This window comes from Antechinus flavipes, chromosome 5 (assembly GCF_016432865.1).
Source record: "Antechinus flavipes isolate AdamAnt ecotype Samford, QLD, Australia chromosome 5, AdamAnt_v2, whole genome shotgun sequence".
Classification (NCBI taxonomy): Eukaryota; Metazoa; Chordata; class Mammalia; order Dasyuromorphia; family Dasyuridae; genus Antechinus; species Antechinus flavipes.
Window position 1 is genome coordinate 235,468,834 of NC_067402.1, and position 15,036 is coordinate 235,483,869.

The 15,036-nt window shown below is 32.8% G+C and overlaps 1 protein-coding gene across 3 annotated transcripts in view; it reads right to left on the minus strand.

The window, feature by feature from the left end:
- AMN1 (antagonist of mitotic exit network 1 homolog) overlaps window positions 1-15,036 on the minus strand; it is a 66,976-nt gene that overhangs the window by 30,167 nt on the left and 21,773 nt on the right. For all 3 annotated transcript variants that reach the window (XM_051962802.1, XM_051962803.1, XM_051962801.1), the window contains exons 3-5: window positions 10,532-10,676; window positions 3,555-3,772; window positions 2,983-3,039 (exon numbers count right to left, since the gene is read on the minus strand). In XM_051962802.1, coding sequence (XP_051818762.1) covers window positions 2,983-3,039; window positions 3,555-3,772; window positions 10,532-10,676 — 420 coding nt within the window. The remainder of the gene's footprint in view (window positions 1-2,982; window positions 3,040-3,554; window positions 3,773-10,531; window positions 10,677-15,036) is intronic.

Below are 15,036 nucleotides of genomic sequence, written 5' to 3' on the forward strand. Positions count from 1 at the left end.
CTTTTAGTATTTTTAACTAGTAGACTCTGGATTTTAACTATATTGTTCTTGGATATTTTTTTACTTTGGCATTTCAGGATATGATTAGTAGATTCTTTCTATTTAGACTTTGCCTTCTGGATCTAGGAAATATGGACAGTTTTCTTTTATGAAAGCATAAGAGAAACGTCTTTCTCTTCCATCTGTTTTCCAGGTGAATTATTTTCATTATGCTATGTCTTACATTTTCTTCTATTTTGGGGCCAGCCTTCTTATTATCTCAGTGAGTCATTGCTTCAATTTGACTCATTCTAATTTTCAAGGAATTTGTTTTTGAGGCAAGACTTTGAATGTTTTGTACCAAGTTATTATTTCCCTTTTTAGTTCTTTATTTCATAGTTCTAATTTCTTTTCCAAATTTTTTTCATCTAGCACTTATTTCATTTATTAAAAAAATTAAAATGCTTTTTAAAAAATTTTGTTTCTTCTAAGATTTTTAGTTAAATATTGTGTCCAAGTTGTATTTTTCTTTGAGATTTTTCTTGTAGATGATTTGGTCATTCTCGTCTTCTGAGTTTATGTCTTAGAGTGTCTCCTATCATAATAGGAGTGTCTCCTTTAATAGCTATTTGTGGTAACATTTTTATTTCATTCTTCCCAGTCTACTTCCTGATTTTAAACTTTACGTTAAGGTCAAGCTCTGCATACTTCTGGAGGAAATGTGTGGGCTGCTCCTGTTCTTTTCTTGATGTGTTATGTTATAACAGGATCTCTAAGGCTGGGACCTAAAATTTTCAGTGATCTGATTCAAGGAAAAGTATGATTATTGTTCTCCACGTTTGAGCTCAGCAAGTTCCTGATCTGTGTTTTGAGTTTGAGCGACATGATTGTGGAATTGTTCCATTTGGAGTTCCAGTAGACAGCTGCTAGACTCAATCACTATTACTAGTTTCTTTAAAAATTGAATGTAATGAACTGATGCTGAGTGAAATGAGCAGGACCAGGAGATCATTGTATACTTCAACAATACTATATGACGATCAATTCTGATGGACATGGCCCTCTTCAACAATGTGATGAACCAAATCAGTTCCAACAGAGCAGTAATGAAATGAACCAGCTACACCCAGCAAAAGAACTCTGGGAGATGACTATGAACCACTACATAAAATTCCCAATCCTTCTATTTTTGTCCGCCTGCATTTTTGATTTCCTTCATAGGTTAATTGAACACTATTTCAAAATCTGATTCTTTTTGTACAACAAAATAACTGTATGGACATGTATAATATATTGTATTTAACTTATACTTTAACATATTTAACATGTATTGGTCAACCTGTTATCTGGGGGAAGGGGTGGGGAGAAGGAGGGGAAAAATTGGAACAAAAGGTTTTGCAATTGTCAATGCTGAAAAATTACCCATGCATATAACTTGTAAATTAAAAGCTATATAATAATTTTTTTAAAAAGGAAAAAAAAAATCAATATAAGTGTGTGGAATGGAGATAAGGTGAAGAACTTCCAGGAATATTTAAATTCCTTTTCTGTATTTTATTTTTCATTATTTCTATGTCTCTGTGCCTTGCATAAGTATGTTGAATATTAGCCAATATTTACTTAAACTTTAGATATATTTACTTAACCTAAAATGATGACTTTTATCACTGTTCAATGTTATCAATTTTTAAACTATTAATTAAATGCTTTTAGCTTGGTAATCTGAATTTGAAGGTCTGATGTATGGTTCCTCTAAGAACCAGGGAATCTGAAAGCATTCTGTTCTATCTGTTTTTGACACCAATGTTTAACATTCAGTTAGGGGAGAGGGCACCTATTTCTTAATGCTCCCCAACCTATGAATCCTTTGAAACCAAATCTATAAAAACTGTTTATCTTTCCTAAATCTTTAGCCCTTCTATAGTGAGCTTTCTCTCTTTCCCCCCTCACGGTGGAATTGCTCATTCTCATGAGAATCTATTAATAAACAACAACTTTTCTGCTTTTTACTTGGAAAATCAGTCATTTTTGGATAGGTGTTCTATCCCTCACATAAATATCACTTTGTATAAAGCCCTTGTTGATCGATCATCTTATTATCTAGTGTTTTCTCTCCAAAAATAATCGGCATTCATTTTGTATCTATTCTGTATATATTTCCATCCATAAATATTGTTTCCCTTATTAAAATATAAGGTCTTGGAGAGCAAGGAGTGTTTCACTTTTGTCCAAGTATCCTAAGAGTTTAGCAGATTACATGGCACATAATGAAAGCTTAATAAATGCTTATTGTTTGATTAACTGATCATGAGGAATTATATGGATTATGAGGAATTATGTGATTTATATCTTTGAGCTGATAAGTGAACTGATATCAAATATCAGTTGATAATAACTGATAAAGTTAATCAGTATTAACTTGATAACTGATTATCAAGTTAATCAAGTTATGATTAACTTGATACAGTTAATTAGATTAACTTTAATTGAGTTAATTAAAATTAACTTTACTTCAGTTAAAACCTGAATTCTAATTTTTTAATGCCTTCCTAAATTACTTCTGCTAAGTGGCTATCAATAGAAAGAAAATTAAGGAATCTTGTGATAGAAAACATAACATCAATAAACTAGAACAATACTCATAAATTACACTTGGTAATTTCCACCTCCCACATACTCCAGTCTCTCTGTAGTCAGTCTCCCTCAAACCTGAATATTAAGTTTCATTGATCATAACTTCCTTTGGCAATAAACTGGACCTTCCCCCCCACCTGCAGTTTATTCCCATAGTAATTGTAAATTCTATAAATTCATTGTGCTCAAGGAAGACATGTAGGAACTGAAGAAATATCCACAGTGTATTATGAATTGCCATATTTCTTATATTTGGCTAGGAAGATATTTAGCTTATAATCAACTCTCAAAAATCATTTTTCAAGTATCACAATTCATATAAATTTTGCTATTGGCATTGTTTTATCAGCATAAATATTTTTAAATTACCTCTAATTTCTTAGCACATAGTCCACTAACAAGTGAAACCACACCACTGTCAGTTACCTAGAGAGATTGAAAGAAAATTATGTTATAAATAAAGAACATGGAAATAAAGTAAGTCATATCTTTTCTTTAAAAAGGAAAGAAGGGAAAAGGGAACAAGCATGCATACAGCATCTATTATGTGCCAGGAACTGCATTAACCACTTAACAAATATCTTCTATGATTGCACAACAACCCTGACAGAAAGCTACTGTTACTATTTCCATTTTACAGTTGGAGAAACTGAGGCAAACAGGTTAAGTGGCTTGGACAGAACACACACAGCTAATAAGTGCTCTATCCACTGTCTCATTTAGCTGTCCAGAAATCATTCTGGAAAGTTTTATTTCACTTTACTGAGAAAAGTATCATCTAAATACATCCTCTTTGTTTAAGTTTATTTTAGAGGTTAAACAATTACTTTTAAAGCTTAAAACTAGAGAAAAATTAGAAATAAAAAAATAATTTATAAACCTTAAAAACTGGATTAAATGATTAAGTATAAAATATACTACATAGTTATATTATTATTTACCTGAGTAGCAGAAAAGTCAATACTCTGTAAAAATGAACAATTCTCTCCAAGGGCTTGTAGGGACACATCAGTAATACTTGAGCAACCACCTAAGTCAACTACCTTCAGTAAGCGACAATTGAAGGCAAGAGCAAGGACACCTTCATCTGTGAGATTGCAGCATCTTTTCAAAGAGGCTTCAGAAAGGAATGAACAAGATGAGGCAACTGCTTTTATTCCTAAAGGGAAAAAAGTATATAAGGTATGACTATAAAATAATATTGACTGATTTTTAAAAATTCAAACATTATAATTTAGATATCCAAATAAATGTAATCCCTTTCAATGAAATCACCTAAGAGGCTATCCATTTATTCAAAGGAAGATGCCACAACTAAAAACATTTTTAAAAAAATCAAAACCTTTACTTTGGGGAATATTTGCAGATACTGAAGCATTCTTTTGAATATCTTCAATATTCAAATGAACTAACAAATTTTAATTTTTTAAAGAGTGGATATGAATTTTTTTTTGAATAACCAAAGTTTATTTTAAGTTAAGTTTGGTGAATAGGATGGTTGGTCATAGTGAGTAACATTTCCTGGTTAAAAAAATTAACAATGATATAATAAAGTAACTGGATTGATTTTCTTTGATGGTAATTCTAAGATTATTTTAAAAGGCTTTTTTTGTTTGTTTTGCTTTGTTTTAGCACTGGAATAAACAGTTTTCCAAGGTGACAAGTATGAATGGGACAACAATAAATCAGATGCTCAAGTTCTCATAGGTTTCTTTAAAAACAAAAGCAAATAAAACCCATTTATTTTAGTAGTTTACAGTCATATTTTTAATACAGAGAAGGGATAGATTTTAAATGGAAAATGAGAAATATGTTTTTGTACACAGTCTCTGAATCTGTTTTCCTCGACTATGCATATTTCTTACAAGAAATTTGTTTTTCTTTTTTTCCAATGGAGCAGGGAGTGGGAAGGAGAGAATAGATATCTATTATTTTTTTCAAATGGGGTGGGGGAAGATACAAATGTGAAATACTGCATATACTTTCAGAAGATGTCATTGCATTGGTGTGTTGGAGACAGCTCAAACTGAAAGGTAATTGTTAAATTTTCAATGTATTTACACTGAGGAAATCATGAAATGCTACAATTCAGGATTTAATTTATTGTTTTGTTGACTGTCCTTGATGGAGAAAATGTTAATAATGCAAGTTAAACTTAAAAGTGTGTCAGTACAATTTTTTTTTGGTCCACAGAACCAGTTGTTAAACATTATTAGATTTCCTTACCTATTTTACTTTACTACAAGAGATCTCTTATATGATGGGAATAATGTTTATATTGTAAAAGGCAATATGTAACAATAAAACTTAAAAAAATAAAGTATATTTCAAATTTAGTATGTTAGTTCAAATATTGCTCTACTTTTCATAGTGCAAAGAGTGATGACTCTAGTAAAAAAACAAAAACTTGGGTTTAATTTTTTTTTTCTGCTAACATTTACCACCTACACATGATTTTGAACAAATCACTTAACAATTTGGGTTTTGTTATGAAACTTCAGATTAGATGGTTTCTTAGGTATCTTCCAGTTAGAGATTTGTGATCCTATAATCCTATGAGTGTCATTTTATTATAAGAATCCTTAATAATAATTCTAGTTGTCCTACATGGGCTATTCAAAACTTAAAATTTGCCCATACTTTAATCTTTGAAAAATAGACAAAGACCTATTTAATTCAAGTTCAAAGTTATTTATAAAAAAGGTTAGTATTATTGTATTCATATTATTTATTTACTGACTTTTCCAACCCACTCTTGCTTGCATTTGATGAGAGTAAAACTCTGTATGACCTGAGTGAGCTCTGTAAAATTACCAAAAAATGTCTCCTTAGATCTACAAACCCAAATAGTCTTGCATCCTCTCAGAGCAAGATAAGTTTTCTTGGGGGAAGTCACAACTCCAGGCAAGATTTCACATTCACCTGAGATTTCTCTTAGACTCATGCATAAAATGGGTCTTCAGAAAATGACTCTTTGCAGATCACTTCTTTCTTGAGAATGATATGCCTGCCAAGAGAATCCCTCTTGATGTTTCTTTAACAATAAAACTTTTTACCATAGGCTTTGGGTTTAGTGAATTCCTTCTCTTTGAACTCATGCCTTAGAGAATGGGCCTCTCCCATTCCTGTCTAACCTCTCCATCAGTACCCTCATCCCTCATCACATTCACTGTCAGACTCAATTCTGGGACCCATACTCTCCCTAGTTTTTAACTCTGTACTATCATTTCTCTCTGACTCAATTCTAAATGTCTGGTAACTTTAACTACTATATTATACCTTCCTTTCCATGGGTACTCCTCCTCCTCTGGCCTGGAATGGCCCCAGCTTTTTTGAAAGTGCCAATTATGTGCCATTAAGATCTTGGAGTCTGGCTGATGTGAGGAATTGAATATACTGTTGTGCCACAGTTCTCTTTAATTGTCCTGACTCAGTTTCCCTAATTGGTTCTGCCTCAGTTTCCCTAAATTGTTCTGCCTCAGTTTCCTTAACTGTTCTGCCTCAATCCTCTTAGTTGCAAAACCTGCCTTGGGTTCATTAAGCCTGAGGACCATTTGCTCTAAGGTTATAAATTGTTAATTTAAGACTCAAGATAAGGGGGAGATCAGACTTCCTGGCTCCTAACTCCCGGCCCTCAAGAATTTATGGCACTACCCCTCTAAATATTCCAAAAGATAAGACTATCCCGGATACCTCATTGACATCTTTATTTCTGTTTATTCAGATATCCTGACTCTGGCTTCCTAATTTCCCACCCTTGTCAGAACCAGATTGATAGTCCATTCCCACTCTCAATGTTCTGACTCTGCCCCTGCCTTGGTCTACCCTTGTAGCTGAGCCATATGCATATATATGTCATTGAGAACTCATTAAGAACTCACATTCACCAATGGATACTTTGAGATGAGAGTCCTGTCCAGTCAATTATATTCTCCAATTAATAAAATATTAAAAACTCTCTAATCTTTATCTTGCTTCAGTTTCTCCAGAATTACAATACATTCAGGTATATAGGTAAGGAAGTACTACTGTACTGGTATATTATTAACTCATCATATGTCTTCCACAAAAAAAAAAAAAAAAAAAAAAAAGGAAAAAGACTATATTTAGTATGACTGAGCATGTCAGCCATAGACAAAAACTTCTAAAAGGTTTGTCACAAAACTGACCACAAAAAAAGAGAATGATATTTTTAGCAGTGAACAGTTTTTTTTTTTCTTTTTTGCTTTTATATCTTTGCTTGTTTATCTGGATCCAGAAAGATAAGGAAATGAAACATATGGAGAAAAAGGAAACTATAAAGTACCTATGACATATTTTTTTATATCCATATATATATAGCAAAATAACAAGCTATAAGGTTGTAAAATTAAAGGAAAGAAAGATAAGGAAGGAGCAAGGAAGGATCATAATGATGGGGTGCAGCTTCTAAAAGAAATATAGCAGCAATCCTGAGGCTCCCTGACCTTAAAAGTGCTACTGTCAGTCTGCCAATGATCCTAAAGTCACTTGGCCTTAGGAATACTATAGTATAGTTCTATAAACTTTGCTGACTGCCAGATAACAATCTGTTGGTCAGTGATAGCAGGATTTCTGAGGTACATACCAGACTACTCAAGTCCACCTTTAAACCATAAAATTCAATATTGAGATGCATACCAGACTACTTCTCAGTTCTATCTCTAAGTCACAAAATTAGCATATAAATGACATGAAGAACTGAATTTCACTTTCTTTTCCTATAAATTTATCTTCTTGCTCCTGGTTCTTTGCTAAATTCTTTTGGAAATTAGCCTGCTTCAATTGGTGTTACAATTATAATAAACTTTGCCCCTTTACTTGGACATGGGTTCAAGCCTGGAAATTCTTTTGAGATATCTCATGACACTGGTCTGCAACCCTAACTTTTTGGGGTCTCTTGAATCTCAACAATAATTTTAGGAAGGGAACAAATAAAAAGCTTTTATAAAAAGACAAGTCGGGATGGGAGTTTTCTAGGTGATGGCTAAGAAGCAACAGATAAGAGGTTTTATATTGCTCCACATTCCTTAGCTAGATATTCAGTTCTTTTTATTGTTCTAAATCTATCAGACAAGCAGTTTTGAGTAGGTCCTGGGTTGTGACTCATCATTAGCACACTCAAATAAGGGTAAAAGAAAATATGGGACTGCATTCCAGAATTATGGGGAATAGGAGATGTACATAAGGATGGGGAATCATAATAAGGAAATAAGACACTCTAAACAGGCTATGTAAACCCAGACAATAGAGAAACAGGGAAGAGAACTGCAAAATGAGAACAGGGGATAAAAAGTGTGTTCTTTGTTTTATGTGCCTATACCTTAGATACCCACTCTTGTAAAAAACATGAAATAAAATCTTTCCTGACTTTACCAATGCATGGGTGGAGTTCTTTGGTAAGGCCTTTTGTTTCTTATAGACCATGAATATCCGTGAATGTATCCATAAAAGACCATGAAGCTACTCATAAATAGATAGCTTTATTTTATTATTACCTTTAAAATGTAAAGTCATAGGTCAGAATCACAGAATCTCAGAATTGGAAGATACTTCTGGGGCCATTTATTCTACCTATAGCTGTCCAGGAATCTATTCTATAACATAACCAATCAGTAATCATAGTGAAGACTATCAAGGTCATGGTTCATAATTAGTTTTAAAGAATTCAAGGAGATTCTCTTATAGTCACAAAAGATTTTCTTAATGCCATAACTAATGGATTACTCTCTAAGACAGTCTAGAATTATAAGTTTGGAAGAGCTTTATACACTAAAAATTGGGGGCTTCAGTTTTCAGACTAATAGCTTACAAGATTGTAAAATGATAAGGAATAAGCCAAGATGTCTTTTGGCAAGGTTTTGTTATTTAGGGAAGGAGACAGATAAAATGTCAGGATGTAATTTTTTCAAACAAGAAGACAAGATTGAATTTTTACAAGGAAAAAATAAGGAGCAACAGATTTTATTGCTCCACATTCCTTAGCGAGAGCAATTTTGAGTAGACCCCGAAATTTGACTCATTTCTCCCATTTCTGTCTTTTGGGACAGAAATTGGGAGTAAATTCTGGTGACAAGGCTGGTGATACATCAACAGAACCTCTGCTTAAAAATCATGTGGATGCACCCACTATATACTAAAAGCAGCCCATTTTTTGATAGCTCTAATTGTTGGTAAATTTTTTCTTATATAACTTCCTCTCTTCAACTGCTACCTTTTGCTTTTAATTCAGTCCTCTGGATCCCTTTAGGAAAAAAAATCTAACCATTTTGGAGGTTATGAGTGTCACTTTATTATGAACATCCTTGATAATAATTCTAATTGTCCTCCACCAGTTATTCAAAATTTAACTTTGACTATACTTTAATCTTTGAAAAGTAAACAAGGACTTGTTTAAATTCTAACCTTCCCAACCCATATTCTCCCTTTCATTCATTGCCAAATTCAATTCTAGGCCCCATACTCTGTTTAATTTTTATCTGAAATATCATTTCATCCTCACAAATCTTCTCTTCCTCAGTTCCTCCTTTTCAAAAATTGAATGTTTATGTACTGTAGACTCATGATTATTTTTATTAAATAATTTCTATTTCTTCATCATCTTCAGTTTTGCTTTAGACTAGGCACTCAATCTGGGGTCCATGAATTTATTTTTTTGAAAATTTGCTAACTGTATTTCAATCAAACTATTTTCCTTCCTAATCCTATGTATTTTGTTTTATGTATTTGTCCAAGAAAATTAAAAAAAAGTCAACTGCTCCTCTAAATAGATTCTTCTTTCTTCTCTCCATAATATGTGTACCAGTTCTCCTTGGGTCCACTTCAACTTACATACTCAGGGTGAAATATACTCTACCAAGCAATTGATGTGTATCTCTGAAAAATTGGTCAGTAATATTTATATGTAACATTAGACAAAGAGAGAGGGAAAATAGTTGAAGAGAATATTGTCAATAGTTACAGGAGACAAAAAGGAATGTGTTAGTGAAAGGGGATTATATATCACTTGTGAGATAAGATAAAGGAAAGAAGATGCCCTTGGCATATTGAAGTACTCTTTTTTTTTTTTTTTAAATAATTATCTTTGGTATCAGTTCCATTTGTTCAATAATGAATAGAACCAGCTACCCCTAAAGAAAGAACTCTGGGAAATGAATGTGAACCACTACATAGCATTTCCAATCCCTCTGTTTTTGTCTGCCTGCATTTTTGATTTCCTCACAAGTTAATTGTATATTATTTCAAAGTCTGATTTTTCTTGTACAGCAAAATAACTGTATGGATATGTATACATATATTGTATTTAACATATACTTTAACATATTTAACATGTATTGGTCTATCTGCCATCTGGAGGAGGGGGGAGTGAAGGAGGGGAAATATTGGAATAAAAAGTTTTGCAATAGTCAATACTGAAAAATTACCCATGCATATATCTTGTAAATAAAAAAAACTATAATTAAAAAAAGGATGAAAACAAAAAACAAAAAACAAAAACAATCATTATCTTTGGTGTTGATTAGGGGAGGAAAAAAGACATGGAGGGAAACCAGTATTGTTGAATAGGTTACAAAGTTCATTCAGAGGTCATATATAGCAAAAGTGGTGAGTGCAGAACAAAATGGAATAATTATGTCAATTCTTAACAGACTACTCTTAGATCTTTTTTGTTTGTTTGCTGAGCCAGTTGGGATTAATGACTTACCTAGAGTTACATAGCTAAGAAGTGTTATGTTTCTGAGACCATCTGAACTCAGGTCCTTCTGACTTCAGGGCTGGTGATCTATCCACTGTGCCACCTAGTTGCCCCTACTCTTAGATCTTTTAAAAAAATGACTTAACAAAGGGAAAAGAATAAGTCAATAATCATAATCAATTTAATCAATATTTAAAAACATACCTTCTGAAGTTACAGAAATCCTGTTTTCTTTTGAGGAATTTAAATTTAATTTCTTCAGTTTCCTGCAGTTACAAAGTTGTAATAATGCAATATCTGAAATATCACAGCTTCGGAGATCTAGAAACTCCACTTCAGGGTGCAAAATCTATTTTTGAAAAAGTAATTTTTCATTAAACCAGGTATTTAGATAAATTTATAAATTCAGTTCTGGAGATATTTCCCTCAGTTTCATGAGACAATTATGTATATATGATTATATGTGTTTATATATATATAATTATATGTGTGTGTGTGTATAACATATATATACACACACATAACTTTAAAAGATTACAGTTTTTCTTTCTTTGTTCTCTAACCTTGTTAGTAAATGTTACATGTAATTTCTTGTAAAATTTCATTTGTTGTATCTATAGACAAGATCCCTGAAAATGAGTAACAAGAACATAAAAAATTATACTGAATAATCCCTCAACTTACATTTTTATATAGGTAAAATCAGATTCAAATTAACATTAATTTGAGGATAAAAATTTGAAGGTTAAAAAGTCACAAGAAGAAAGACTGATAGGATGCATGAAGGTTTAGAAGAGGGATGTTTTGAAATCTTTTGTTTTGTGGTATAGGAGTTAAATGAAAGAAGGCCTTTCCTAGAACAAAGAGTGTTTGGCTCAAATCCCATCTGACACTAGACTCCTACTCTTTCTGACCATTTCCTCATCTGTAAAATAGAAATAATATCTGTAGTAACTCACAGAATTCTTGAACAGTTCAAATAGGCATTTAGAGCACTTTACAAACCATATATTGTCCTGTCCACCAGGACCTCGTCATTAGTGGGGTGTCGAGGAAACGACTAAGACCTGTAAGAGAAACGGGCGAGAAGGAGGAGGGAGACTACATTGCGGTGGAAAAAGTCTCATTTATTGAACAAAGGTGCTTAATTATATATGGTTTGACTGCCTGCGTTTTCTGGGTGGGGGGTTGCAATGTAAAGAGAAGAATGTCAGACCACAGGTGTGGCTGACATCATGGGGCATACTCATTATCTAGTTCCTGGGCGGATATGGCCAATTTCCTGGGACACACATTATCTTGTCTCAGGAATTTAGGACGTATTGTTTGTTCACAATAAGGTTTTAGCTAACCGTATCAGAGTTTATGCACAGGTAGTCACGTTCTTCTTGGCTCTTTGTTTCCTGTCTCCAACATCATATATGTATATAAGTTTGGTAATTTTTTTTAATTGAACAGGTGGTCAAAGCCATATCCCCTCTTCCCATCCAGGCTATCTTCCCAATTATTGACTCGACAAAAGTAACGGTAATTCTAGCAACTTTATGGAAATTGCACTTAATATTAATTTCCAAGCCTATTCCACATCTTTTCTATCACCTCCAGGCCCTCCCCACTGTTAAACTGGATTCTGTTCCTGTGTTATTCAGATCTAATCTAATTTGTTTTATCTTGCTGTTACCTAGAACTTCACATCAATTTCTGGATTATCCTGAACTATATCTGCCATGGAACTGTAGCGGTACTCTTCTCCTTACCTCACTTCCAGCTCACTTTTATATGTTGTCTTTCCACACTAGAATATAAGTTCCTTAGAGGAATGGATGGTCTTGATTTTGTGCCTCCAATTCTTGGCACATAGTAAGCAATTACTATTTTATTTATCTGCTAACTACAAGGTAGAAAAACCAATGACTGAAATCTAAAAAATAATCTATCTACCACCATCAAAGCAATACATAATACCAAGATGGTAAAGTATGGCGCAAAGCTTTTTAAACTGTGGGTTGTGACCTCATCACATAATTGAATGTGAGGGTTGCAAAAAATTTGGCAACAGGAAAATATATCAAATATTCTGCTAAAATTTGATTCGTTATGTAAAAGTGTGTCCATCTCATTAGAATGCAAATGTGTTTTCATCTTTAATAAGGGGTAAAATTATATGTATACCAAAGAATTGCTTTAAAATAATTCTCTTAAACTATTTGGAAGTCTATCTGCTAAGACAAAATCAGGAACTACATGAACACAATTACAAAACACTTTCCACATAAGTAAAGTTAGCTCTAAATAAAAATGACAGTCCTACCTAAATTAATCATCTTATTCAGTGTGTACCAAACTGCCAAGAAATTACTGTACAGAACTAGAAAAAAAATGATAACAAAGTTCATCTGAAAGAATAAAATTTTGGTCAAGAATTTCAGAATTTCAAGGGAATTGATGAAAAAAAAATGCAAATGAAGGTAGCTTAGCTGTACCAGAACTAAAACTATTACAAAGCAGCAGTCCTCAAAACTATTTGACACTAGCTAAGAAATAAGTAGTTGATCAGTGGAATAGGTTAGCTGCACAAGACACAATAGTCGATGACTATAGTAATCTAGTGTTTGAAAAACCCAAAGATCTCGGGTTTGGGTTTGACAAAAATTGCTAGGAAAACTGGAAAATAATATAGCAGAAACTAAGCACTGACCAACATTTAACATCCTATACCAAGATAAGATTGAAATGGGTTCATGATTTAGACATAAAGGGTTATACTATAAGGGTTTTATACACACACACACACACACACACAACACACACACACATACACACACACACACACACACACACACACACACACACACAAATTAGGAGAACAAGGATAGTCAGTCTACCTCTGAGATCTGTGGAGAAGGAAAGAATTTATAACCAAAGAACTAAAGGACATTATGAAATGCAAAATGGATAATTTTGATTATATTAAGTTAAAATGTTTTTGTATGAACTTAAACCAATACAGACAAAATTAGAACAAAAAATTGGGAAAAAATTTTTACATCCAAGAGTATTTGATTCAGATTTATTAGAATACAAGCCATTCTCCAATTGATAAATGGTCAAAGGATATGTATAGCCAATTTTCAAATGAAGAAATTAAAACCATTTTAGTCATATGAAAAAATGCTCTTAAATCACTATTGATCAGAGAAATGCAAATTAAGATAATTCCGAGGTAAACCTCTAAGATTGGCCAAGATGACAGGAAAAAATACCAATAAATGTTATAGGGGATTTGGGAAAATTGGGACATTGATACATATGCTGGTGGAATTGTGAACTGATCCAACCATTCTGGATGGCAATTTGGAATTAATGGGCTATCAAACTGTGCATCCCCTTTGAACCAGCAGTGTCTCTACTGGATCTGTATCCCAAAAAGATAATAAAAAAAAAAAAAAAAAAAGGGAAAAGGACCCATATGTGCAAAAATGTTTGTTAACAGCCCTTTTTGTAGTAGTAAGGAACTGTAAACTAAATGGATGCCCTTCAGTTGAAGAATGGTTGAAGAATAAGCTATCATATATTAATGTTATGGAATAGTATTGTTCTATATGAAATAATCAGCAGGATGATTTCAGAAAGGCCTGGAGAAACTTACACAAACTGATGCTAAGTGAAGTGAGTAGAACCAAAAGAACATTGTATACAACAAGATTATGTGATGACCAATTCTGATGGACATGGCTCTTTTCATTTTCTTTCTTTTTGGTGAGGGGCATGCTGAAGCAACTGGGATTAAGTGACTTGTTCAGGATCAAACAGCTAGGAAGTGTTAAGTGTCTGAGGTCACATTTGAACTCAGGTCCTCTTGACTTCAGGGCTGGTACTCTACCTACTGCACCACCTAGATGCCCCAGGACATGGCTCTTTTCAACAATGAGAAGATTCATGCCAATTACAATAAACTTGTGATGGAAAAAGCCATCTGCATCCAGAAAGAGGGCTGTGGGGACTGAATGTGGATCACAACATAATATTTTCTACTTTTCTTCTTGTTGTTTTCCCAATTTTTCCCCTTTTTGATCTGATTTTTCTTGTGCAGCACAATAAATGTGGAAATGTGTATAGAAGAATTACATGTGTTGAACATATATTGAATTACTTTCTTATCTAAGGGAAAGGATGGGGGAAAGGAAGGAAGAAAAATTTGGAACAAGGTTTTGCAAATTTTGAAAATTTGCAATTATTTTGAAATTCATAATTATTTTAAAAATAAAAAGTGATTATTTAAAAAATAAAATAAATCTCTTTATGGTTTATTATCAGTAAATGTTTGATTTGTATACTTTTTTTTATATATCTATGTATCTAGAGTCATGTAAAAATTTCTTGGACAACAATAGGTTGTGAATGGAAAAAGTTTAAGAAATCCTGGTAGAAAGATGGATTAGGATTAAGAGTAACAGTAAAGGAATTATTTTTAAGACCAAAAAATTTATTCTTACATTTTGATATAATTGTTACTAATAAAAATGCAATTTTTTTGGAAAGGACCCATATAAGTCTGAATCAATGCATTCTTTAGAATTTACCCAATGCTAATGTGATTCAGTCATTCAACAAGCATTTCTATGGTACTTATCTGCTAAGCACTGTGCTAGATAGTGGGAATTTAAAAAATGAAAGTCCTTGTCCTCAAGCAGCCTATATTTTTACTA